Source organism: Macaca thibetana, chromosome X (genome assembly GCF_024542745.1).
Source record: "Macaca thibetana thibetana isolate TM-01 chromosome X, ASM2454274v1, whole genome shotgun sequence".
Classification (NCBI taxonomy): domain Eukaryota; kingdom Metazoa; phylum Chordata; class Mammalia; order Primates; family Cercopithecidae; genus Macaca; species Macaca thibetana.
Genome location: NC_065598.1, coordinates 148,742,801 through 148,770,213, shown reverse-complemented (window position 1 = coordinate 148,770,213; position 27,413 = coordinate 148,742,801). Strand labels below are relative to the sequence as shown.

Genomic DNA, 27,413 nt, shown 5'->3' with positions numbered 1-27,413 from the left:
AGCTGAGATTACAGGTGCCCACCACAACGCCTGGCTAATTTTTATATTTTTAGTAGAGATGGGGTTTCACCGTGTTGGCCAGGCTGGACTCAAACTCCTGACCTCCGGTGATCCACCCGCCTCAACCTCCCAAAGTGCTGGGATTACAGGTGTGAGCCACTGTGCCCAGCTGAAATGACCCTTTTAAATAAATGTTGGGTTAAGGAGGAAATTAAAATTTTAAAATAATAAATATAACTTTATGGCAACACATTTGAAAATCTAGATATAACTGAATGACTTTCTGTGAAAAATAGAAATCTTCAGAGTTGTCTCAAGAAGTAAAACTGCGCCAAGCACGTCCCAGTAAAACTCATCCCAGCACTTTGGGAGGCCGAGGCAGGCAGATCACTTGAGGTCAGGAGTTTGAGAGCACCCTGGCCAACACAGTGAAACCCTGTCTCTACTTAAAAAATACAAAATATTAGCTGGGTGGGCACCTGTAGTCCCAGCTACTCGGGAAGCTGAGGCAGGAGAATCACTTGAATCCCGGAGGTGGAGCTTGCAATGAGCCGAGATCATGTCACTGCACTCCAGCCTGGGTGACAGAACGAGACGCCGTCTCAAAAAATAAATGAATAAATGAATAAAGAAGTAGTAGGCCAGGCACCATGGATCACGAGGTCAAGAGTTCAAGACCAGCCTGGCCAAGATGGTGAAACCCCGTCTCTACTAAAAACACAAAAATTAGCCGGGCGTGGTGGCATGCACTTGTAATTGCAGGTACTCAGGAGGCTGAGGCAGGAGAATGGCTTGAACCCAGGAGGCAGAGGTTGCAGTGAGCTGAGATCGTGCCACTGTACTCCAGCCTGGGTGACAGAGCAAGACTCCATCTCAAAAAAACAAACAAACAAAAAAAGGCCGGGCATGGTGTCTCACGCCTTTAATCTCAGCACTTTGGGAGGCCGAGGCAGGGGGACCACCTGAGGTCGGGAGTTCAAGACCAGCTTGACCAACATAGAGAAACCCCGTCTCTACTAAAAATACAAAAAATTAGCCAGGCATGGTGGCGGGCACCTGTAGTCCCAGCTACTCGGGAGGCTGAGGCAGGAGAATCGCTTGAGCCCGAGAGGCGAAGATTGCAGTGAGCCGAGATCACGCCATTGCACTCCAGCCTGGGTAACAAGCGCAAAACTCTGTCTTAAAAAAAAAAAAAAAAAAAAAAAAAGAAGTAGTAAAACTGAATAGAACACGAGTCACATATAAAAAGGAATTGCTGGGCTAAGCTTCTAAAGGGTCCCTCCAGGTCCCCAGGCCGCTGTGACAGGCACAACCCATCCCTGGTGCAGAAGAAATTCTTCTTGCCTTTCATAAGGAGAGAGGTGTTTGCATAAGATGGAGAGCCGAGTAAGCCCAAGTACAGCAAGAATCGAGTTTTCCCAGCCTGGAGAGGCCCTGGTTGGCTGCAGCCTGATGAGGTGCTGGGGCACGGCTACCCTGCTGGGTGTGACCGTCTGGCTTCCCACCCTGTTCTGCGTCTCTGGCTAGTTGAACTAAGAACCGAATATGGTCTGTATTTCTACCCATCTGCAGCCACCAGGTGCTAAAAGGGATTCCCGGCTGCCCTGTCTATGGAGCAGCCATTCTTTTATTCCTTTACTTTCCTAATAAACTTGCTTTCACTTGACTGTAAAAAATAAAAACAAAAAACAAAAGGGATTCCCCACCCCCGCCCCATTTTCCCCATTTCAGCTGTTGGCTGTAGACTCCCCAAAATCACCACCAGAAAAACCTGTTGTTCAGGCAAAGCTGAGTTTATTGGACTCACTGCAAAGAGGAAGAACACTCCCTCGACAGAGCTGGCCTTGGATCACTACGGAGGAAAGGAAGAGAGAAAATGCCCGAAGTGCGAGCCAGCGCAGAGAGGGCCGGGTAGGAAGCATGGTCAGCCTCGGACTGCTGGGTGCAGCCTCGGGCCGGGCTCTGCGAGTCTCATCTTTCAGGAGCACGAGTGTGTTGGTCCTGGAAGTGAATTGAATTCTCAGGATTGTGTGGCAGAGCGCCAGGCCCCAGAACTGTTTACCATGGGGATAGGAAGTCACCTCGCTCCCGGCGCTGTTGAACACAGACAGGGCTAGCAGACGATGCTGGGTTCAGCCGTCCCAACCAAGATCCCCAGCGGACAACAAAAGGAAGACAACGGCCACTGCCCACTCCCACTCCCCTACGAGCCCACCGAGATCACCGCTGCCTGCGGTAAGGGAGACTGCAACCTTGCCCATGCCTGAGAAGTTTCTGGAAGGGTGAGGTTAAGGTTCATGTTGGAAAATAAGTACCCTTGGGTTTAAGAACTAGAATGAGGCCAGAGAGTGGCGCACACCTGCAGTCCAGCACTGTGGGAGGCCAAGGCAGGTGGATTGCATGAGCTCAGGAGTTCGAGACCAACCTGGGCAACATAGGGAGACCTAATCTCTACAAATAGTAATTAAAAAATTAGCTTGTGCACTTAAAAAATAAATTAAGAGTAGGCTGGGCATGGTGGCTCATGCCTGTAATCCCAGCACTTTGGGAGGCTGAGGCAGGTGGATCACCTGAGGTCAGGAGTTTGAGACCAACCTGGTCAACACGAAGAAACCCTGTCTCTACTAAAAATACAAAAATTATCCAGGTGTGGTGGTGCACACCTGTAGTCCCAGCTTCTCAGGAGGCTGAGGTGGGAGGCTTAAGCCCAGGAAGTTGAGGCTGCAGTGAGTCCAGATTTCATCACTACACTCTAGCCTGGGTGACAGAGTGAGACCCTGTCTAAAAAAAAAAAAAAAAAAGAAAAGGAAAAAGAAAAAAGAAAAGACAACCTGCCTGCCATTCTATTCAAGGCCGCTCCTCTGCTCGCTGAAACGAATGCATATTGGATATTGGATCGCCTCCTTTGGAGAGGCTCATCAGAAACTCAGAACAACACAACCATTGATCTCTTATCTACCCATGACCTGGAAGGCCTCTCCCCGCTTCGAGTTGCCTTTCTGGACCAAACCAATGTTCATCTTACATATGTTGACTGATGTCTCAAGTCTCCCTAAAATGTATAAAACCAAACTGTGCTCTGACCACCTTGGGGACATGTCGTCAGGACCTCCTGAGGCTGTGTCATGGGTGCGCATCCTCAACCTTGGCAAAATAAACTTGGCAAAATAAATTCACTGAGACCTCTCTCAGATATTCAGGGTTCACACCCGACTCCTAAAAAATGCAAAGAAGTGAATATACTATAACCAAATGTATACAACATATTGTTATTAACCATAGTCATGATGGCGTACAATAAATCTCTTGAACTAATTGGAATTTTGAGTCCCTTGGCCAACATCTCCTCATCCTTCCCTCCCCACCCACCACCCTGCAGCCCCTGGTACCCACCATTCTGCTCTATGAGTTCAGCTTTTTGATTTTCTACCTATCAGTGAGGTCGTGTGGCATTTGTCTTTTTGTACCTGGCTTATTTCATTTAACATAGTGTTCTTCAGTTTCATCTACTTTGTTGCAAATGACAGGATTTCCTTCTTTTTTATGGCTGAATGGGATTCCGTTGTGTACAGATACCACACTCTCTTTATCCATTCACCCACTGATAAACTCTTAGGTTGATTCCATCTCTTGCCTGTTGTGAATTGTGCTGCAGTGAACACAGGAGTGCAGGTATCTCTTTGACATGGTGATTTCAACTTTAAATGTATACCTTTAGTGAAATTGCTGGCTAATACGGTAGTATTAAAAGCAGTGAGCAGAGGAGTGGCCTTGAATAGAATGGGAGGCAGGTTGGCCATAAGCAGCTCCCAGCTTGACTTTTCCCTTTAGCTTAATGATTCGGGGGCCCCAAGATTTATTTTCCTTTCACACAGGTCTCCCTCTGTCACCCAGGCTGGAGTGCAGTGGTTTGATCACGGCTCACTGCAGCCTCAGACTCTTAGGCCCAAGCAATTCTCCCTCAGCCTCCAAGTAGCTAGGACCACAGGCTCGCGCCACCATACCCACCTAACTTTTGTATTTTTTCTTTTTTAGAGACGGACTCACCATGTTGCCTAGGCTGGTCTCAAACTCCTGGGCTCAAGCAATCCTCCCACCTCAGCCTCACACAGTGCTGGGATTACAGGCATGAGCCACCGTGCCCAGCCTGGATATTCATGCCTTGATCTGCTTTTGGATGATATTAGCTAATGTTTTGATTTTAGAAATGCCTACCAGTGTTTAACAGCAGTATTGATACTTTTCCGTGTGTGCATGTGTGTGTGTCAGGTCTACAACCAGATTCAGTGAGTCAGCCAGGAGTACCTACTGTGTGCCAGACACCGGTGTGGACTCGCAGTGGAGAAGCAACCAGGACCCATAAGAATCTGTCTTTGTAACACTAACATTCTCCTGGGGGACAAAGGTTATTCTGGCTTCATGAAGCACATCTAGAAACTTTTCTTTTCTTTCTTTGAAACCCTGGAATTACCTGTCTCTCTCTCTCTTTTTTTTTTTTTAGACGGAGTCTCGCTCTGTTGCCCAGGCTGGAGTGCAGTGACACGATCTCGGCTCACTACAAGCTCCGCCTCCCGGGTTCACGCCATTCTCCTGCCTTAGCCTCCAGAGTAGCTGGGACTACAGGTGCCCGCCACCACGCCCAGCTAACTTTTTGTATTTCTTTTTTTTTTTTTTTTTATTAGAGACAGGGTTTCACTGTATTAGCCAGGATGGTCTCGATCTCCTAACCTCGTGATCCGTCTGCCTCAGCCTCCCAAAGTGCTGGGATTACAGGCGTGAGCCACCCTGCCCGGCTGGAATTACCTGTCTCTTAAAGGCCAGAAATAATTCACTGGAGGATTCACTAGGCGTGGGCTGTGTGATAGCCACCATTTCTTCTCTGCTCAGCTGCTGGTAGGGCGCTCCTACTTCTCCAGCCACCCCACTGTGGAAATGAAACTGTTCCTTAAAACCCTGAAGGCCAGGCACAGTGGCTTAGGCCTGGAATCCCAGCACTTTGGGAGGCTGAGGCGGGTGGATCACCTGCGGTCAGGAGTTCGACACCAGCCTGGCCAACATGTTGAAACCCCATCTCTACTAAAAATACAAAAATTAGCTGGGCGTTGTGGTGGGTGCCTGTAATCCCAGCTACCTGGGAGACTGAGGCAGGAGAATCCCTTGAACCTGGGAGGCGGAGGTTGCAGTGAGCCGAGATCACACCATAGCACTCCAGCCTGGGAGACAAGAGTGAGACTTTGTCTCAAAAAAAAAAAAAAAAAAGTAGTTCTAAATACTTTCGAATTCTCATTATGATTTTTTTTTTTTTTTTTTTTTTTTGAGACGGAGTTTCACTCTTGTTGCCCAGGCTGGAGTGCAGTGGCATGGTCTCCACTCACTGAAACCTCTGCCTCGTGGGTTCAAGCATTCTCCTGCCTCGGTCTCCCAAGTAGCTGGGATTACAGGCATGTGCCTCCATGCCCGGCTAATTATTTTATTTTTATTATTATTATTATTATTATTATTATTGAGACAGAGTTTTGCTCTTGTTGCCCAGGTTGGAGTGCAATGGCATGATCTCAGCTCACTGCAACCTCCACCTCCCGGGTTCAAGGGATTCTCCTGCCTCAGACTCCCGAGTAGCTGGGATTATAGGCATGTGCCACCACACCCAACTAATTTTTTTTTATAGAGACAGGGTTTCTCCATGTTGGTCAGGCTGGTCTCGAACTCCCAACCTCAAGTGATCTGCCCGCCTCAGCCTCCCAAACTGCTGGGATTACAGGCGTGAGCCACCATGCCCAGCCTCATTATGATATTTTTAATTTGCATCATGTGGAGAGTGCGTGTGTGTGTGTGTGACTGACTCTAGTTCAGTAGCTTGTGCTCTGAAAATGTGATCTGTCTAAGTCTTAGAACTGAGTTGCTTCTTGCTTTGTAGCTCAGATACCACCACTGCCTCTAGATGCCACTTGTGGACATGGGGAGGTGTGTTTTGCACCCATGCAGGGTACAAACTGCCACACTTGTCCATCAAGGCGCCTTTAATCATGGGCCTGCTCACACTGTCTGTGTCTCCATGGAACTGTCCCAGGAAAGCCTTGTAGAAACCTTCCTCTATGGGCAGGGCGCGGTGGCTCACACCTGTCATCCCAGCACTTTAGGAAGCCAAGGTGGGTGGATTACCTGAGGTCAGGAGTTCAAGACCAGCCTGACCAACATGGCAAAACCCCGTCTCTACTAAAAATACAAACATTAGCTGGGCGTGGTGGTGCATGCCTGTAATCCCAGTTACTCGGGAGGCTGAGGCAGGAGAATCGCTTGAACCGGGGAGGCGGAGGTTGCAGTGAGCCCAGATTGTGCCACTGCACTCCAGTCTGGGCGACAGAGCCAGACTGTCTCAAAAAAAAAAAAAAAAAAGAAACCTCCCTCTATGATGCTTCATGTGCCTATTTCTCCCTAGAGTTCTGTCAACTTTTGCTTAAGATATATAGAGCCTATTTTAACATCATTCCTAAACTGTTTTTGTTTTATCCCAAAGCCTATTTTGTCTGATGTTAATATAGCCATGGCAGCTTGATTTTGGTAGTAACTGCCTAGCATTCATTCTTTCACATGTAATATTTCCATGGACATATGTTTGAGGTGTGTCTCTAGTAAACAGCATATGCTGGAAGTGGGGGTTTCCATCCAATCTGACAGTCTCTGGAATCTCTGACAATTCCTGATCTGAAGTCCTCGGAGGGGTGCTACATCTGCTGCTTGTTGTGTCTGTCCCAGCAGAAGCCCCGCAGCGGGGCCGGCTGGGCAACCTGCACATCTCAGCTCCATGTGGGAGCTGTGGGCTGAGCTTCTCCACCTGTTGGGGCTGCACTCTATACAGAGCCAGCGGGGAAGACAGCCCATCTGGACAGCGAGATGGAGAGCTTCAGGCAGCAGGGGCGGGGAAGTCCCTGGGGAAGCTCAGATGCAGGGACCGGGTGCAATGGCCTCCCTGTGTCCACATTTGACCTGTGGCGCAAATGAAGGGTGGTTTCCAGGGGCTGCAGGAGGGGGACTGGGGAGTTAGCATTTAATGGAGACAGGGTTTCAGTTTGGAAGGATGAAAAGAGTTCTGGAGATGGATGATGGGGTTGGTTGCACCATTTTATGAATGTGTGTAATACCACTGAACTAACTAACCACAAAACTGGTTAACATGGTACATTTTATGTTATTATGTATTTTACCCCAATAAAAAACATCGGGCCAGGCATGGTGGCCAGTAATCTCGGCAACTCGGGAGGCTGAGGTGGGAGGATGGCTTGAGCCCAGGACAACTGGACAACATAGCAAGACCCCATCTCTAAAAAAAAAAAAAAAAAAAAAAAGAAAAAGAAAGAAAAGAAAAAGAAAATTTCACCGTGTTAGTCAGGATGGTCTCGATCTCCTGACCTCGTGATCTGCCCGCCTCAGCCTTCCAAAGTGCTAGGATTAGAGGCATGAGCCACCACGCCCAGCCTCTAAAAAATTTTTAAAAATGAAAAAAATATATTTTCAAATGAAATTTGGATCCCAAGTCACAGTGGTCATGGTGGAAGGGCTCCCTGGAATGAGTGAGGAGCAGCTCCAGGCAAAGTCCAAAGCCCCAGGGCAAAGCCCACCGCAGCCACTTCCTATCACTGTGAACTTGGCCTTTCAATTTCTCTAAACTGACTTTTCTCAACAGTAAGCCCTCGATCGCTGCTAGCCAGCATGGCCTCCGTCTAGCCATCTATGAGACAGCGGTGGTGAGGGAGTGGCCCTGCGGAATTACCCGTATGAGATTTTGTGGTGTCGACCTAAAGGAACCCACTGAGGCAACATTAATATAAGGAGAGTGTATTTGGGCCAAATTTGAGGATTGCAACCTGGGAAACACATCCAAACTAAGTTTTGGTATGTATTCTGAGTTGAGGTGGTTACAAGCAGATATTAAGGACAAAATGAGGAGGCTGGGCCCAGTGGCTCATGTGTGCTATCCCAGCAACTGGGGATGAGGCATGAAACTGAGGCATGAGGATCACTTGAGCCCAGGGATTCAAGACCAGCCTGGGCAACATGGTGAGACCCCATCTCTACAAGAAATAAATAAGTAGAGGCCAGGCGCGGTGGCTCACGCCTGTAATCTCAACACTTTGGGAGGCCGAAGCGAGTGGATCACTTGATGTCAGTAGTTTGAGACCAGCCTGGCCGACTTGGTGAAACCCCGTCTCTACTAAAACTACAAAATTAGCTGGGCATGGTGGTGCAGGCCTGTAGTCCCAGCTAATTGGGAGGCTGAGGCAGGAGAATCACCTGAACCCAGGAGATGGAGGTTGCAGTGAGCCAATAGCATGCATTGCACTCCAGCCTGGGCGACAAGAATGAAACTGTCTCTAAAATAAAATAAAATATAAAAAATTAGCTGGGCATGGTGGTGCATGCCTGTAGTCCCAGCTACTCCGGAGGCTGAGGCAGGAGAATTGCTTGAACCAGGGAGGCAGAGGTTGCAGTGAGCAGAGATCACACTAACCATTGCACTCCAGCCTGGGTGACAGAGTGAGTCTCTGAAAAAAAAGAAAGAAAGAAAAGGAAAGGAAAGGGGAAAGGAAAGCGGAAAGGAAAAAGGAAAGGAAAGGAAAAAGGAAAGGAAAGGAAAAGAAAAAAGAAAAAAGGAAAGGAAAAGAAAGACAGAAAGAAAGACTAACTCCAGGCCGGACACAGTGGCTCAGGCCTGTAATCCAGCACTTTGGGAGGCCGAGGCAGGCGGATCACAAGGTCAGGAGATCGAGACCATCCTGGCTAACATGGTGAAACCCCGTCTCTACTAAAAATACAAAAAAATTAGCCGGGCATGGTGGCGGGCGCCACTCGGGAGGCTGAGGCAGGAGGAATGGCATGAACCCGGGAGGTGGAGGTTGCAGTGAGCCAAGATTGCACCACTGCACTCCAGCCTGGGCAACAGAGCAAGACTCCATCTCAAAAAAAAAAAAAAAAAAGAAAGAAAAAGACTAACTCCCCACCACTCTCCCTGCTCTGGCGACCATCATCCTGCAGTGTGTCTCTGAGTCTGACACAGGTTCCTCCCAAAAGTGGAATCAGGTACTTTCTGTCCTGGCTTCTTTCACTGATTATGATGTCCTCCAGGTTCATCCATGTGGTAGCCTGTGTAAGGATTCCCTTCCTTTTCATGGCTGAATAATATTCCATCGTGTGGATAAAGCAGATTGTGTTTATCTATGTATTCATCCATGGACACTCTATCCTGCTGGATAGAGGCACAAAGGAGTTGAAAGCAGGAGCTTTCAACAAAGCAGGGTGATCTGCTGATCTGACAGGAGTGACAGTTTCATTTTGTCCTCTTTTGCCTTTTTCAGCTTAAAATCGAGGTTGCCTCAAAATATTAACCATAGATTTCCCAATGTGCATGTAGAGAAACACAAGGAGGCTGGGCGCAGGGGCTCAGGCCTGTAATCCCAGCACTGTGGGAGGCTGAGGCGGGCGGGTCAGCTGAGTTCAGGAGTTCGAGACCAGCCTGGCCAACATGCTGAAACCCCATCTCTACTAAAGATACAAAAATTAGCCAGGTGTGGTGTCGGGCGCCTGTAATCCCAGCTACTCAGGAGGCTGAGGCAGGAGAATCACTTGAACCCAGGAGAAGAAGGAGGCTGCGGTGAGTCGCGATTGCGCCATTGCACTCCAGCCTGGGCGACAGAGCAAGACTCCATCTCAAACAAACAAACAAACAAACCACCACCACCAACAAAAACCACCCACAAGGGCAAGGGCAGCCACACACTCCTGTGCATGGGCCACATGCAGGAGAGGCATGGGAGGACCACAGAATCTCGCAAAGAAACAGACCTGAGCTGGCCAAGATGGTGGTGGCGCGCGCGCGCTAGCCCAGGCCCAATGGAGGTCAAGTGGGGCCAAGAAGAGGAAAGACAAAACCAGAAGTCAGTGGTTTTGAAGAGAAACAGACAGCAAAGATCAAAGTGAAAGGCCGGCCATGGAAGGAAAGGCTAGAAAAACATAGAAACAAACCACCTATTGGGTGTGAGGCTTACTATTTAATACTTGGGTGATTAAATAATCTGTACACAAAACCCACACAACATGCAATTTGTCTATGGAACCAACCTGCACATGTAGCCCCGAAACTAAAATAAAATTTAAAATAATAATAAAATAGGGCAGGTGTGGTGGCACACGCCTGTCATCCCAGCTACTCGGGAGGCTGAGGCAGGAGAATCACTTGAACATGGGAGGCGGAGATTGCAGTGAGCTGAGACTGCGCCATGCACTCCAGCCTGTGTAACAGAGTGAGACTCTATCTCAAAAAAAAAAAAAGAAAAGAAAAGAAAAGAAATAATAATAAAATAAAAACATTAAAGGTTTGAAGAACCTGGCGTGCCACCACAGCAATCAGGCTCTAGTGACCCTGGGAACAAGATGGCCCGGTGTCACAGGGTCACTGAACGGAGAAGCAGCCCCCAGGACCAAGGCAGAGGAGGGCTCCATAAACCCGGGTCCCCAAAGACTCCCTTTGAATGGGAAGAAGCGCTCCTCAATCACATGATGGCGTGGGGACCCGCTGGAGGACACATACTGGCCAGTGGACATTTACCAGGTATTTCTATTCCTGGAGGCCTTCGGCATGGGAGGGAAATGCCTTGCCCACCTTTGTTCTCCCAGGCTGCAATGAGGCACCTTGCGCAAGCGTGCTGGCATTTCCCTCCCTCACCAAGTGCACCACTTCACTATAGTTACATAAACTGTCATGTCGGCAATGTGACAGCTGCATTTTTTTCTTTATAAACATAATTTTTAACTAATAATTTTATAATGAAAATTTTGTAATAAAAAGATCTGAAGCATCTACAGGAGATGCTAAGATTCACACCTGTAATCCCAAAGTGGGAGGATTGTTTTAGCCCAGGAGTCCGAAGACAAAATGAGGAGGCTGGGTACAGTGGCTTATGCCTGTCATCCCAGTGCTTTGAGGGCAAGGCAGGAGTGTGGTCCTGGGCAATACAGAGAGACCCCGTCTCTAGAAAAAATTTTTAAGAATTAGGCTGGGCTCTGGCTAGGCATGGTGGCTCATGCCTGTAATCCCAGCACTTTGGGCGGCTGAGGCAGGTGGATCACGAGGTCAGGAGTTCGAGACCAGCCTGGCCAGCATGGTGAAACCCCATCTCTACTAAAAATACAAAAAAATTAGCCAGGCTGGCCGGGCGCAGTGGCTCACGCCTGTAATCCCAGCAGTTTGGGAGGCTGAGGCAGGCGGATCACGAGGTCAGGAGATCGAGACCATCCTGGCTAACACGGTGAAACCCCGTCTCTACTAAAAATACAAAAAAAAAAAAATAGCCGGGCGTGCTGGCGGGCGCCTGTAGTCCCAGCTACATGGGAGGCTGAGGCAGGAGAATGGCGTGAACCCGGGGGGCGGAGCTTACAGTGAGCAGAGATCGTGCCACTGCACTCCAGCCTGGGCAACAGAGTGAGACTCCGTCTCAAAAAAAAAAAAAAAAAAAAAAATTAGCCGGGCTAATTTTAGCTGTAATGCCAGCTACTTGGGAGGCTGAGGCAGGAGAATTGCTTGAACCTGGGAGGTGGAGGTTGCAGTGAGCCAAGATCACGCCATTGCACTCCAGCCTGGGCGACAGAGCGAGACTCCATTTCAAAAAAAAAGGAAATTTTTTTTTTAAAGAATTAACCAGGGAGGCTGGGCACGGTGGCTCACGCCTGTAATCCCAGCACTTTGGGAGGCCGAGGCGGGCAGATCCCCGAGGTCGGGAGTTCAAGACCAGCCTGACCAACATGGAGAAACCCCGTCTCTACTACAAATACAAAAATTAGTCAGGCATGGTAGCGCATGCCTGTAATCCCAGCTACTCGGGAGGCTGACCCAGGAGAATTGCTTGAACTCGGGAGGCGGAGGTTGCAGTGAGCCGAGATTGCGCCATTGCACTTCAGCCTGGGCAACAAGAGCAAAACTCCGTCTAAACAAAAACAAAAACAAAAACAAAAACAAAAGAATTAGCCAGGTCCCAGTTACTTGGGAGGCTGAGGTGGGAGGCTCTCTTGAGCCTGGGAGTTGAAGGCTGCAGTGAGCCATGATTGCGCCACTGCACTCCAGCCTGGGAGACACAGGAAGACCCTGTCTCAAAAATGCACACACATTACTTTTGGGGGGGTCAGAGAGAGGGGAGGGGGTCTGAGTTAGTCACAGTGAAATCTCACGTTGCCCCCAACAGATTGGCACGCCACGAAAAAGCACCCACTCTGACATTGCTGGTAGAACTGTGAATCGTGAACACCACTGGGAAAAGCACTCCAGGGATTTCAAACTGAAGTTCCCTTCAGCCCTACAATCCCACTCCTGGGACCTAACTGGAAACGGGCCTGCTCCAGGGTGCAGAGGCCGGTGTGTGCAGTTTCTAGCAGACCTTGGCATGTCACCAAGCCAAAATGGGGCCCAGAAAAGTGAATGCATGACAGTGTGTGCCCTATGCTGTAATTTTTTTTTTTTTAGATGGGGTCTTGCTCTGTCACCCAGGCTGGAGTGCAGTGATGCCATCTCATTACAGCTAACTGTGTCACTGCAGCCTGGATCTCCTGGGTTCAAGTGATCCTCCCCACCTCAGCTTCCTGAGTAGCGGAGACTGCAAATACGCACCATCATGCCCAGCTAATTTTTTTGATTTTTGGTAGAGATGAGGTCTCCCTATGTTGTCCAGGGTGGTCTTAAACTCCTGAGGTCAAGCAATCCTTCCTTCTTGGCCTACCAAAGTGCTGGGATTGCAGGCATGAGCCACTGCGCCTGGCCTAAAACTATTTTTGTTGTTGTTGTTTTTGACATGGAGTTTCACTCTTGTTGCCCAGGCTAGAGTGCAATGGCACGATCTCAGCTCACTGCAGCCTCCACCTCCTGGGTTCAAGCGATTCTCCTGTCTCAGCCTCCCAAGTAGCTGGGACTACAGGCACCCGCCACCACGCCTGGCTAATTTTTTTGTATTTTTAGTAGAGATGGGGTTTCACTATGTTGGCCAGGCTGGTCTCAAACTTCTGACCTCAGATGATCTACCCACCTTGGCCTCCCAAAGTGCTGGGATTACAGGCGTGAGCCACCACGCCCAGCCCTAAAACTATTTTATATGGGGAGAAAATACCCAGGCCATGGCACCAGAAAGCAAGGAAGAAGCCACGTGGAAGCCCTCCTGGTGCTTCTTCAGGGAGGCCAGCAGAGAGCACCTGGGGCCAGGAGGCGGCATGCCTGGGTTTCTGCTCCTCCTCACTGTAACTTTCAGCCAAGTCAAACTTCTAGAGTTTCAGTTTCTTTATCTGTGAAATGACGGGGCTGGCACAGATGGTTTCTAAGATCCCTCCCAGGCCTGGAACTTCTAAGCCATTAGGTCAAAGGTGGGGGAGGGGCCCCATCTGGCAACCATTGGCTCCCCAGCTGTGGTGGGGACACGGTGGAGCAGCGACACTGAGACCAAGACCAGTAACAACAACGGCTGCCCTGACAGCCAGTCCCCCTGGGCGAGGCCGAGCTCCTCTGTGGGCTGCAGAGCTGGAGGGAGGCACAGCCGCCAGCCTCCTTCCTCCGGTGGCTCAGGGGTCACCGGCACTTGCAAACCCCGGGCCAGGGCTGAGGTATTCTGAGGTCCCGGTCCCAGAAAGGGGGTTCGCCTGGGCAGGGAAGGGATGCAGGAAGCTGTGTGACTAATGGCAGCTGGCCACACTTTGAGAAACACTAATTTAAAAAAGGGCCTGGGGAATGCAGGTTCCAGGCCGGGGCCTGCCTGGAGCCTTCCTGGCCACCTGCTCTGCCTTGCACAGGTTCTGGGGCTTCTGGCTCTGCTTGGGCTGGCTCAGTGCATGCTTGTTGGATTTAGCAAATAACAAACAGAATGCCCAGTTACATCTCAATTTCAGGTAAACAATACTTTTTTTAGTAGGAGAAATGTCTCGTGCAACATTTGAGATACACTTGTGCAAAACCATTGTTCATCGCCTGGTGTATAACCTGGCGACTCTGGGTGGCACCTGGCAAGAGAGGGGACAGCGGAGCCAGGCTTCCTGCAGTCTCTGCCCCTCTGGAGGTGTCCCCTCCACATAAGCCTCTCCTTTGGGTGGGGTCCACTCTTCCAGGGGTTCCACGAAACCGCTCTGAATCACCCCAATCTAGGTACACCACCTGCTTCCTGTGGGACCCCACCTGACCCAGGAGGCTCCCAGGGCTGTTTATTACACAGGTATTGGTAGGAAGAAAAAGTAAAATCGTGATGAGTGCTTGTAGCTGTGAGATGTGGCATGAACAAAAGGGGGTTCCCACACTGCTGGATGAAGAGCCTGTCCCCACCCTGTCTCTGAGCCCACATGGAAGCCCGCCTTCTCTTCGCCCTCCCTCCAGCCTCTGTGAAGTAAGGGTGGCCTCTCTGGTGATGTGTGCAGCCTCTTCCCTCTTCTAGGGCACGTGGTGCTTTCGAGACAACCTCAAATGGAACCAGGCTTTTTTCCAAGCAGGTGCTGTCCTTGCTCTCCCCTGCCAACCACATGCCCCGCCCCCAGGCCCCAAGCCCTGGGTCAGGCCCTGCCATTTGCCCCAGGTCCTTAACTGGTGGCGATGTGCTCAGCCAGCCAGGACAGAACATCCAGCCCAGGTGCCCAGTTCCAGAAACATCTCAGTCATCACAGCCATGGGCCAAATGCCAACCTTGAGGGCACTGAGCAGGTGCACATGGGTGGCCCATGCTGAGATGCCATTTGGCAGGGATAGGGCATCCTCTCTCCTCTGCCCTCACCTTTGGAGCTGATCACTTCTCCATTTAATTTGTGGGATTAAGGCAGACCCTCCTCAGTACTTAAGGCTCCAGGGACAAGACTATGGAGTCTGGGATGAAGAGCCCATGAGTTAAATGACATTAGCTTTCTTCAGGAGTCCCCTTTATAGGCCAGGCGCAGGGGCTCATGCCTGTAATCCCAGTACTGGGAGGCCAAGGCAGGTGGATCACCTGAGGTCAGGAGTTAGAGACCAGCCTGGCCAACATGATGAAACCCCGTCTCTACCAAAAATACAAAAATTAGCCGGGCATGGTGGTGGGTGCCTGTAATCCCAGCTACTCGGGCAGCTGAGGTAGAAAAATTGCTTGAACCCAGGGGGCAGAGGTTGCAGTGAGCCAATATCACACCACTGCACTCCAGCCTGGGTAACAGAGCAAGACTCTGTCTCGAAAAAAGGAAGTCCCCTTTACAGACCAGATGCCTTCAGATGAAAGGAGGTGAGGCAGGCCTCTAAGTAACATAGTGACCAGCAGGAAGAAGGACTGCCCTGGGAGTAGGCTGCAGCCAAGGATGACCCAGCATCCTGACCACAAACTAGAGTCTGGGCCTTGGGCTCGAGGGCTCAAAAACTGTTGCATGAGAAGCACGTGCCACCTCCAGCACCCCGCCTGGCGATATTGTCAGCAGATCAGTTCACAAGGACCTGGGTGACGGGCACATGGGGACTGCTCAGACTGTAGCCACTAAGGACATCTAAGCCACACCCCGGCTCCAAGGGGAGACCCACAAAGCAACTTTCTGTTGAGAGTTCAGCTTTTGACATTTGTGTGTTTCCTCATCTGGACACACCCTGCCTGGTTCCACAGATGATCTGAGGTGATGTGGCTCTCACGTGACCTGCCTACAGTTAACAGTCACAGATGTCATGGAGGTAATTAAGTGATTTCCCCGTCAGTCTGCTGGGCACGTATTTAGTGTGGCTCAGTCTCCCTGAATCCAGCCACCTCTAAGGACACTCACTGGTACCCCACTGACTGGCCTGCCTCGCTGCTGCCAGTCCGCACCCACAGCTGACACCCCAAAGATACTCCAGACGATCGCTCTCTGTCCAACCATGAGCACAAGGGGCTTCTTGGTGTCACTTCCACTCCCCTTGCCAATATTTATTTGGAAACATTTCAAACTACAGGAAAGTTATGAGAATTACATCAGGAACACCCACATCCCTTATGCCAAGATCTTTGCTTTATGTCTTTGAAAGTAAGTTGTCGAGATCACAGCACTCCATCCCTCCACACCAAAGCCCGTAGCTTCTCAGGAAAGGGCAGTCCTGTGTGATCAGTGCGTATCATCACACGTAGGATGCCCAACACTGGCACCATCTCAGAGTCTGTTTCAATGCCGGGGGTCGTCGGTTTTCAGCAGGTTCTTCCCACAGTTCAATGCGTCTTCCCGCCAGAGGGACAGAATCTTGGGTGAGTGTTGAAATGCGTCAGAAACAAAAACGCAAAGTGGAACTGGAGCACGTCACAGACCTTGGACCAGAAGTGGCCTGTGAGGCGCTGGAAGAGATGCCACTGTGCGAGCTGATGGTCACACAGCTTGAGGACCACAAAGCCCAGGCAAGAGAGCACCCCCAAAGCTAAGTAGGTGGCCGAGGTGGTGCTGCCATAGTGCCTGTGGGTGCGCAGCGCCTGCCCCACAGCGGCCACCACGTGAGCACCCAGTGCGACCTCGAAGCCCCGGGGATGCAGCAGAGCGAGGCCGTAACTGGCCAGGGAGATGCACTCAAGGGAGAGGAACAGCCAGGGCCGCCAGCCGTGGTCTAGGTAGAGGCACCATGCGACAGGCCACGCAAAGATGGGCAGGGTGAGCCACTGGTCCAGCACGGCGGTGCGGCGCCACTGAGTCCACAGGCGCAGCCACTGCACGGGGCCGTAGAGCAGGGCCATGGCTGCGAACACATCCTTCAGGTAGCGGGGACCCGGCCCCACCGCACCGCCCCTGTGCAGCCAGAATAGCCCTAGTAGCGTGTAGGCCACATTCACCAGTGAGTTGAATGGCATGGCCAGGAAGGCAGGTAGACCAGCCACCGGCGCCTCGGCGTAGTCCTCATAGCCCACTTGCACGGAGACGCTGTCAAAAATGCCTGTGAACACAGCCACAGCACAGAGGCCGCCGGCCACGGCCACGTTCATGAAGGCCTGCCCCCACTCCGGATTCATGTGGAACTGGTGGCCTGACCTGGGGCAGGAGCTTCAGAGAGCAGCCTTCAATACACAGCCTCTGCAGAACACTCTGGGCCTCCAAGCTGAGCCAGCAGGAAGAAGCCCCGTGATTTCCGAGGCAGATGCTGCGACCTTGCCCCGAAGGAAGGCAGGAGTCCTGCTGATTGGCTGGCGCCAGCGGAGGAACGTTCTGCCTTTTTCCTTTGTGGTTACAAAAGGAGTGTGGTTAGAAAAGAAACCGTCCCCAGCACCGCCTCCATGTTCCTGACTCCCGGCCTCAGGAGCTACCAACCATATTCACGGGAAGAAGCAAATCAGAGTGAAACCACTGCACACTGGCTCTCTCACGCGTGGTCTCTACAATCCTCTATCGCCCCTTTCTCCTGGCACCTAAGAAAATCCTGCCCCTCGTCCTAGTTTCCTTAAAGCCACTGCATCTACAGACAAGACCTGCCTAGCTCTGTCATTACAACTCAGAACGTGCCTTCCCATGCCGGTGTGTTATAAAAGTGGATGTCTCCAGCCCCGAAGCCCTTTTCACCAAATACCCAGTTGAACCAGAGACCATTAGATGGAGCCCGAGCTCTGGCCTCTGACACGAGGTGGGGGAGGGAGGAGGAGAAGAATTCACCGTCTGCCACTCAAGCACCAGGCCGGGAAGCAAGGGGGTGACCTGTAGGCCTCCCAGGCCAGCTTCCCTGGCTCACTCACCTGCCCTCTCCTGAAGTGCCAAGCCCCAAATCACCTGCTTTTCTCAGGCCACCATAAAGCCTTCCGTCTCCTTCAGTCACAGAACCAGAGAGACAATTTAATTATCACTGACTGTCAACTGCTTTGGGACCAGTGGTGCTGTGAGTGAGCCTAGTAGCTGAGAAACACATTAATATGGAAGGGAGAACAGCTTTAATGCTCTGAAAATGACTCCAATCATTAAAGCTCTTCTCCCTTCCATATTAATAAATTTGGCACTCAAGAGGGTGGGCAGGCAGGCGGGTTCAGGGAGAAAGAAGGGTGGGCTCCAGTTCCTGGTCAGCTGATGCCAGACTGTTCAAACCCTGGCTCTCCCACCGACTAACCATGTGATCTTGTACCTTAACTGTCTTGGGCCTCGGTTTGCGCACCTTTTTTTTTTGTTTTTTTTTTTTTTTGAGACGGAGTCTCATTCTGTTGCCCAGGCTAGAGTGCAGTGGCACAATCTTGGCTCCCTGCAACCTTCACCTCCCAGGTTCAGGTGATTCTCCTGCCTCAGCCTCCCTAGTAGCTGTGATTACAGGCACGCACCACCATGCCCAGCTAACTTTCCTATTTTCAGTAGAGATGGGGTTTCACGACGTTGGCCAGGCTGGTCTTGAACTCCTGACCTCAAGTGATCCACCCGCCTCAGTCTCCCAAAGTGCTGGGATTCACAGGCATGAGCCACCGCGCCCAGCACAGTTAGCTCATCTTTGACCTAACGGCTTAGAAGTTCCAGGCCTGGGAGGGATCTTAGAAACCATCTGTGCCAGCCCCGTCATTTCACAGATAAAGAAACTGAAACTCTAGAAGTTTGACTTGGCTGAAAGTTACAGTGAGGAGGAGCAGAAACCCAGGCATGCCGCCTCCTGGCCCCAGGTGCTCTCTGCTGGCCTCCCTGAAGAAGCACCAGGAGGGCTTCCACGTGGCTTCTTCCTTGCTTTCTGGTGCCATGGCCTGGGTATTTTTATTTAGACATGGAGGTCTTGCTCTGTTGCCCAGGTTGGAGTGCAGTGGCACAATCATAGCTCACTGCAGCCTCTACCTCCTGGGCCCAAGCTATCCTCCTGTCTCAGCCTCCCAAGTAATTGGGACCAGGTGTATACCACCACCTTGCCCTGCTAATTTTTGTGAAAAAATTTTTGGGGCCAGGCATGGTGGCTCATGCCTGTAATCCCAGCACTTTGGGAGGCTGAGGCGGGCAGATCACGAGGTCAGGAGATCAAGACCATCCTGGCTAACACGATGAAACCCCATCTCTACTAAAAATACAAAAAATTAGCCGGGCGTGGCAGCGGGCGCCTGTAGTCCCAGGTACTCAGGAAGCTGAGGCAGGAGAATGGCGTGAATCCTGGAGGTGGAGCTTGCAGTGAGCCGAGATCTCGCCACTGCACTCCAGCCTGGGCGACAGAGCGTGACTCCATCTCAAAATAATAATAATAATATAATAATAATAAATAAAAATTAAAAAATTTGTAGAGACAGGGTCTCACTATGTTGCCCAGCCTGGTGTCGAACTCTTGGCCTCAAGTGATCCTCCTGCCTCAGCCTCCCAAAGTCCTGAGATTACAGGAATGAGCCACTGCACCCAGCTAAACCCCTCTTAAGTTGAAAGTCCAGTTCCAATGTTTTCAACTTATGATGGGTTTATCTGGACATTACCCTGTTATACGCCAAAAAGCATATGTAGCTGGGCATGGTGGCTCACATCTATAATCCCAGCAATTTGGAAGGCCAAGGTGAGAGGATTGCTTGAGTCCAGGAGTTTGAGACCAGCCTGGGCAACAAAGTGAGACCCTGTCTCTACACAATATACATAAAATTAAATTTAAAAAATAAAATAAAAATTAGCTAGGCATGGTGGTGCACCTATAGTCCCAGCTCCTCAGGAGGCTGAGGCAGGAAGATCACTTAAGCCCAGGAGGTGGAGGCTGCAGCGAGCTATGATCATGCCACTGCACTCCAGCCTGGGCCACAGAGCAAGACCCTATCTCAGAAAAAAAAAAAAAAAAAAGCCAGGCGCAGTGGTTCACACGTATAATCCTATAATTCTACCACTTTGGGAGGCCGAGGTGGGTGGATCATCTGAGGTCAGGAGTTTGAGACCAGCCTAGCCAACGTGGTGAAACCCTGTCTCTACCAAAAATACAAAAAAATAAGCCGGGCACAGTGGCTCATGCCTGTAACCCCAACACTTTGGGAGGCTGAGGCAGGCAGATCACTTGAGATCAGGAGTTCCAGACCAGTCTGGCCAACATGATGAAACCCTGTCTCTAAAAAAATACAGAAAAAGTAACCAGGCGTGGTGGCGCATGCCTGTAATCCTAGCTACTTGGGAGGCTGAGACGGGAGAATCGCTTGAATTCAGGAGGCAGAGGTTACAGTGAGCCAAGATTGTGCCATTGCACTCCAGCCTGGGCGACACCGCGAGACTTCATCTCAAAAAGCAAAACAAAACAAAACAAAAAATTAGCCAGGCGTGGTGGCACACGCCTGTAATCCCAACTACGCAGGAGGCTGAGACAGGAGAATCGCTTGAACCCAGGAGGCGGAGGTTGCAGTGAGCCGAGATTGTGCCACTGCACTCCAGCCTGGGCGACAGAGCAAGACTTCATCTCAAAAAATAAAACAATTAGCTGGGCGTGGTGGCACACGCCTGTAATCCCAGGTACTCAGGAGGCTGAGGCAGGAGAATTGCTTGAGCCCGGGAGGCAGAGGTTGCAGTGAGCCAAGATCGTGCCACTGCACTCCAGCCTGGGCAACAAGAGTGAAACTCCTTCTCCAAAAAAAAAAAAAAAAAGGGGGCCAGGCACAGTGGCTCACGCCTGTAATCCCAGCACTTTGGGTGGCTGAGGTGGATCAATCAGTTGAGGTCAGGAGTTCAAGACCACCCTGGCCAATATGGCAAAACCCCATCTCTATTAAAATACAAAAATTAGCCAGGCATGATGGCTTGCACCTGTAGTTTTAGCTACTTGGGAGGCTGAGGCAGGAGAATCGCTCAAACCCCGGGAGGCAGAGGTTGCAGTGAGCTGAGATCATGCCACTACACTCCAGCCTGGACCACAGAATGAGACTCCGTTTCCAAAAAAAAAAAAAAGGTATCTGTATATGTAGACCACTTAGCACTATTTTATTATTACTTTATTTTATTTTGTTTTGTTTTGTTTTTTGAGACAGACTCTTGCTCTGTTGCCCAGGTTGGAGTGCAGTGGTGTGGTCTTGGCTCAGTGTAACCTCCGCCACCTGGGTTCAAGTGATTCTCCTGCCTCAGCCTCCTGAGTAGCTGGGATTACAGCTAAAATTAGCCCGGCTAATGTTTGTATTTTTAGTAGAGACGGGGTTTCACCATCTTGGGCAGGCTGGTCTTCAACTCCTGACCTCGTGATCTACCTGCCTCGGCCTCCCAAAGTGCTGGGATCACAGGCATGAGCCACTGTGCCTGGCCTATTTTATTTTTTATTCAGACGCAGTCTTGTACTGTCTGCACTGTTGCCCAGGCTGGAGTGGTATGATCTTGCCTCACTGCAACCTCCACCTCCCGTTTTCAAGGGATTCTCCTGCCTTAGCCTCCTGAGTAGCTGGGATTACAGGCACCCGCCACCACGCCCAGCTAACTTTTTGTATTTTTTTTTTAGTAGAGACATGGTTTCACCACGTTGACCAGGCTGGTCTCGAACTCCTGACCTTGTGATTCACCTGCCCCGGCCTCCCTAAGTGCTGGGATGACAGGTATGAGCCACCACACCTGGCCTATTTTATTTATTTTTTGGGACAGAGTCTCGCTCTGTGGGGCAGGCTGGAGTGCAGTGACAGGATCTCGGCTCACTGCAACCTCCGCCTCCCAGGTTCAAGTGATTCTCCTGCCTCAGCCTCCCAAGTAGCGGGAACTACAGGCGGGAGTCATCAGACCCAGCTAATTTTTGTATTTTAGTAGAGATGAGATTTCGCCATATTGGCTGGGGTGGTCTTGAACTCCTGACCTCAACTGATCCACCGACCTCAGCCTCCCGAAGTGCTGGGATTACAGGCACGAACCACTGTACCCAGCCTATTTTATTATTTTTAATAGCATATAGAGTGACATTTTGATACATGTATATAATGTATAATGATCAAACAAGGTACTTAGCATATCCATCACCTGGAACATTTATCATTTCTTTGTGTTGGGAACATTCCAAATCCTTTCTTATAGTCTTTTGAAAATACACAAGAAATTATAGTTAACAGGGCTCACCCTACAGTACAGAACAGCAGGATCCATTCATGCTATGAAGCTGGAATTTTGTATTTGTTATCCGACTCCTCCGAATCTTTCCCTACTCTCTAATCTTTCCAGCTTCTGACACCCACTATGCTTCTATTTCCATGAGCTTGATTTTTTAAATATTTTACATAAGAATTAGTACATAAAATATTTATCTTTCTGTTCCTGGCTTCTTTCACCTAACATAACGTCCTCTAGGCTCATCCATGTTGCCACAAATAACAAGATTTATCTTATCAGTTTGTTTATTTCTTTGAGACAGGGTCTCCTCTGTCTCCCAGGCTAAGTGCAGTGGTGTGACTGCAGCTCACTGCAGCCTCCACCTCCCAGGCTAAGTGCAGTGGTGTGATTGCAGCTCACTGCAGCCTCCACCTCCCAGGCTAAGTGCAGTGGTGTGACTGCAGCTCACTGCAGCCTCCACCTCCCAGGCTAAGTGCAGTGGTGTGATTGCAGCTCACTGCAGCCTCCACCTCCCAGGCTAAGTGCAGTGGTGTGATTGCAGCTCACTGCAGCCTCCACCTCCCAGGCTAAGTGCAGTGGTGTGATTGCAGCTCACTGCAGCCTCCACCTCCCAGGCTCATGTGGTCCTCTGGCTTCAGCCTGCCAGGTAGCTGGGACCACAGGCATGTTACCATGCCTGGCAAATTTTTAAATTTTTTTTGAAAGATAGGGTCTTGCTATATTGCCCAGGCTGGTCTCAAACTCCTAGGCTCAAGCGATCCTGTCACCTTGGCCTCCCAAAGTGCTGGGATTACAGGCGTGAGTTACTGCACCCAGCCAATAGTTTTTTTTTTTTTTTTTTTCCTGAGACAGGGTTTCACTCTGTCACCCAGGCTGGAGTGCAGTGCCACAGTCTCGGCTCACCTCAGCCTCCGCCTCCCGGGTTCAAGCAATTCTCCTGCCTTAGCCTCCTGAGTAGCTGGGATTATAGGCGCCTGCCACCACACCTGGCTAATTTTTGTATTTTAGTAGAGATGGGGTTTCACCATGTTGGCCAGGCTGGTCTCGAACTCCTGATCTCAGGTGATCTGCCCGCCTCGGCCTCCCAAAGTGCTGGGATTACAGGCTTGAAACACCACGCCTGCCAACAGTTTATTTTTAAATGGCTCAATAATATTCCATCATGTGTATATACCACATTTTCTTTACATATCAATCTACTGATGGACACTTAGATTGCTTCCATATCTTAGCTATTATAAGTAGTACAAAGGCACGAATAACCTATATTGGGGAAAGGACAGTCTTTTCAATAAATGGCACTGGGCAAACTGGATAAGCATGTGAAGAAGAATGAAAACTAGACCCCATCTCTCACCACACACAATAACCAACTCAAAACGGATTAAAGACTTCAATGTAAGACCTCAAACTAGAAAGCTACTAGAAGAGGCCACTGCAGTGGCTCACACCTGTAATCCCAGCACTTTGGGACGTCAAGGCGGGCAGATCACTTAAGGTCAGGAGTTCTAGACCAGCCTGGCCAACACAGTGCAACCCCATCTCTACTAAAAATACAAAAAGTAGCTGGGCGAGGTGGCACACGTCTGTAATACCAGTTACTCGGGGGGGCTGAAGTAGGAGAAATGCCTGAACCCAGGAGGAGGAGGTTGCAGTGAGCCAAGATCACACCACTGCACTCCAGCCTGGGCAACAGAGCAAGACTCTGCCTTAAAAAAAAAAAAAATTGGGTGTGGTGGCTCACACCTGTAACCCCAGCACATTGGGAGGCTGAGGCGGGCGGATCACCTGAGGTCAGGAGTTCCAGACCAGACTGTCCAACATGGTGAAACTCCATCTCTATTAAAAGTATAAAAATTAGCCGGGGTGGTGGCAGGCGCCTGTAATCCCAGCTACTTGGGAGGCTGAGGCAGGAGAATCGCTTGATCCCAGGAGACTGAGGTTGCAGTGAGCCGAGATTGTGCCACTGTACTCCAGCCTGGGTTTCAGAGTGAGACTCTGTCTCAAAAATAAGTAAATAAATAAATAAATACATAAAATAAAACTACTAGGAGAAAATGGGGAAATGCTCCAGGATATGGGTCTGGGGAAAGATTTTATGGCTAAGACCCCAAAATCATGGGCAACAAAAACGAAAACAGACAAATGGGAGTAGATTAAAGTAAAAAGCTTTTGCACAGCACAGAAGCAATCAACAATGAAGAGACAATATAGGAGAAAATATTTGCAAACGATTCATGTGACAAGCACTGTTTAGTTTTGAGGTGCAATGTCCATCTGCCCTACTGCAATTTAGGCCCCAAATGGGTGGGAAAGGGTCTGATTCCTTGCTCTTCCTCAGGTGCCCAGTGAAGCCCTGCTCAATTTCAATTCAATTAAAGTACAAAGCCAGCACCTCTGCTCCCTTTTACCAGTCCTGTTTGCTATTTCACTTCTCAGGCAGGTCCTGGGGCCCACCTGCATCCTCCTGGGCCTCATTCTCAGTCTTCTTGCCTTGGAGTTCCGTTGCTAAGGAGGACCACCAGGCTTGCATGTGGGTGGCCCACTGCCCTCTGAAGCATGGTCTTGCCACATAGGAACCACAGCCCTCACTATTACTCCATTTGTCCTTGCTTCACACAAGCCTGCCATCTTGCCGGGCGCGGTGGCTCAAGCCTGTAATCCCAGCACTTTGGGAGGCCGAGACGGGTGGATCACGAGGTCAGGAGATCGAGACCATCCTGGCGAACATGGTGAAACCCCGTCTCTACTAAAAAATACAAAAAACTAGGCCGGGCGCAGTGGCTCAAGCCTGTAATCCCAGCACTTTGGGAGGCCGAGACAGGCGGATCACGAGGTCAGGAGATCGAAACCATCCTGGCTAACACGGTGAAACCCCGTCTCTATTAAGAAATACAAAAAACTAGCCGGGCGAGGTGGCGGGCGCCTGTAGTCCCAGCTACTCGGGAGGCTGAGGCCGGAGAATGGCGTGAACCCGGGAGGCGGAGCTTGCAGTGAGCTGAGATCCGGCCACTGCACTCCAGCCTGGGCGACAGAGCGAGACTCCGTCTCAAAAAAAAACAAAAAAAAAACAACAAAAAAAAAACTAGCCGGGTGAGGTGGTGGGCGCCTGTAGTCCCAGCTACTCGGGAGGCTGAGGCAGGAGAATGGCGTGAACCCGGGAGACGGAGCTTGTAGTGAGCTGAGATCCGGCCACTGCACTCCAGCCCGGGTGACAGAGCGAGACTCCGTCTCAAAAAAAAAAAAAAAAAAAAAAAAGCCTGCCATCTCAGCATGGAGCACCCGAACTCCTCCTGCACCCTCCTCCCAGTCAAAAAAGCCTCTGGGTCCAGGAGTGTGCACACAGCAGCCCCAGCATCTTTGCTGAGCAGTCCTGGATGGGATCATGTCTGCCCTGGCTTTCCACCCTTCCATGACCAGCTTCCCATTCCATGCCCTGGATCATGTCCCAAAGTCTTGGCCAGACTTAAAGTGCCATCCCCATCCAGCCCTGTGAGCTCCTCAGGCCCAGCTCTGTCCTGAAAGCCCTTTGCTCACTGCGCCTGGCCACTGCCCTTGACTCAGCTGTTATTTCCTCTCAGGCACTTCCCCATTCAGCTCCTGACTCCAGCTGAGACACCAGCTGGGGCCCCGCCTGATGTCTACAGGTCCTTCCCTGCACCCACCTAGGGCTCCATGGCACCGGTGCTAGCCTGACCCTCCTGCCTGCCAGCAAGCAGGGCGGAGAGCTGGAACAGGAGTCAAACACTGTCAACTTGATCAAGGAGGAACTCCAGGAAAGACATGGAAAGCAACTCCTCTTTCCGGCTGCAGGGGTTCAGTCTACCTGACCCGGGATACAGGCTGACAGTGACAATGTAATCAAAGCACCTGTCCAAGACCCCCAGGAAAACCGAGCTGGTTACCTTATAGCCTAGCTTCCCTGTACCTTTGAATTGCTATGATCCTTATTATGTGACACTCAAATCTCATCACAGCTTCCCCCAGCTCCTGGCACGGGAAGGCCAACACCTCAACAGCACTGGCCCCTGGGTCTGGGGTCTTTCAGGGAAGCCCTGGAAAGCCTGACAATCTCCTGGCTAAAGGCCCCAGACTCTCCCGCACACATTTAAACAGCAGGCACTGTCACCTCCAGGCCTTTAGCATTTATGGTTAGTTATGTCCCCCCCGGATGACCTTCCTTGCATTCTGTGGATAAAGGGACATCAATTAACATTAATTTGGCTTCTGGACTGATTTCAGGCAAGGCTCTTGGAAACCAGCAGCTGTTTGTGTGTGTGTGTGTGTGTGGTTTTTTTTTTTTTTTTTGAGACAGGGTCTTGCTCTGTCGCCCAGGCTAGAGCAGTGGCGCGATCTCAGCTCACTGCAGCCTTGAACTCCCTGGCTCAAGCCATCCTCTCACTTCAGCGTCCCAAGTAACTGGGACCACAGGCGTGTGCCACCATGCTTCCGGGTCTCGCTATGTTGCCCCGGCTAGGCTCAAGCGATCCTCCCACCTCATCCTTCCAAAGTGTTGGGATTACAGGCATGAGCCAACGCGTCAAGCCTTAGTTTTCTTATTTACATGGGTGGGGGACTTGGGGACATAGAAGTGAGGTAACTATCCAAGGTCACAAAGAGCAGGTGGTGGCACAGCCAGACAAGCAGGAATTCTTCTCTTTGTCCCTTCTCAAATGGATACTTCCAACTGCATGAACTAAAACACAGAGGATTACAAAATTCATGTAATATGTTGACAGGCGACTTTAAAAATATTGTTGAAAATGTGTGAGACGGTGATATGTGCTTCTTTACTAACGCATTAAATTACAAGGTCTTCCAGCAGGACGCATAACTTCAGTAACTTCAAAGTAATAATTCTGCTCGCCGGTAGATCTGGTAGATCTTGTAATTTAATTGAACCTCTAGACGTTTACAACAAAAGCCACAGGCTCTTACAGGACCTGTCTGTCCAATTCTACTGGCGACTGCCGCTCGCGGGCAGCAGCTTGGGTCCCCGCGCGGCGGCCTGCGCGTGGCAGAGAAGATGCCGCCGCCGCCGCCGCCGCGCCCGGGCGGCCTCCTGGAGGCGGCGGAACGTGGGGGCGAAGCTGGGACCCACCTCCCGGGGCTGCGGTAAGCACTTACAGTATTGGCGCGAAAAGGCCAGCGATCACCATACGGGTATTTCGCCTCACTCGCCTCGCTGGGGAAAATTCAAATCTCCGAAAAGGGCGGACCCAAGCAGCGCCGCTGCGCCTGCGCGCAGGGCGGGACTCGGGGCCTGGGAAGCGGGCGGGGCGAGGTGACGCGAGGTGACGCGGGCGCCTCCCGCGCTCGCCCGCCCGCCCGCCCGCCCGCCCGCCCGCCCGCCCGGCTCGGGCGCCACCGGCCCGACTGTGGGCTTCTCGGCGGTGGGGGCGGCCGAGCGCGCGGCGGTCTGGGGCGCGCGGCCCGGCTCATTTTGCTGCGGCTCG

At 50.9% G+C, this 27,413-nt stretch overlaps 3 protein-coding genes across 4 annotated transcripts in view; 1 reads left to right on the top strand and 2 right to left on the bottom strand.

Annotated features, from left to right (window-relative positions):
* The window catches only part of LOC126945506 (emerin-like), a 365,730-nt gene that overhangs the window by 275,958 nt on the left and 62,359 nt on the right, over positions 1 to 27,413 (bottom strand). The gene's annotated exons all lie outside the window — the stretch shown is intronic.
* Positions 1 to 27,413, top strand: part of NAA10 (N-alpha-acetyltransferase 10, NatA catalytic subunit) — a 126,262-nt gene that overhangs the window by 56,202 nt on the left and 42,647 nt on the right. The window lies entirely within an intron of this gene.
* TMEM187 (transmembrane protein 187) lies at positions 15,868 to 27,222 on the bottom strand. The gene is made up of 2 exons (XM_050775495.1): positions 27,085 to 27,222; positions 15,868 to 17,195 (listed from the first exon to the last, which is right to left on the bottom strand). The coding sequence occupies exon 2, from the start codon at positions 16,989 to 16,991 to the stop codon at positions 16,206 to 16,208; it is 786 nt and encodes a 261-aa protein (XP_050631452.1). The 5' UTR covers positions 16,992 to 17,195; positions 27,085 to 27,222; the 3' UTR covers positions 15,868 to 16,205.

Bases quoted from the DNA above. Each gene is read 5' to 3' on its own strand.
- TMEM187 (XM_050775495.1), bottom strand. From the start codon at position 16,991: ATGAATCCGGAGTGGGGGCAGGCCTTCATGAACGTGGCCGTGGCCGGC.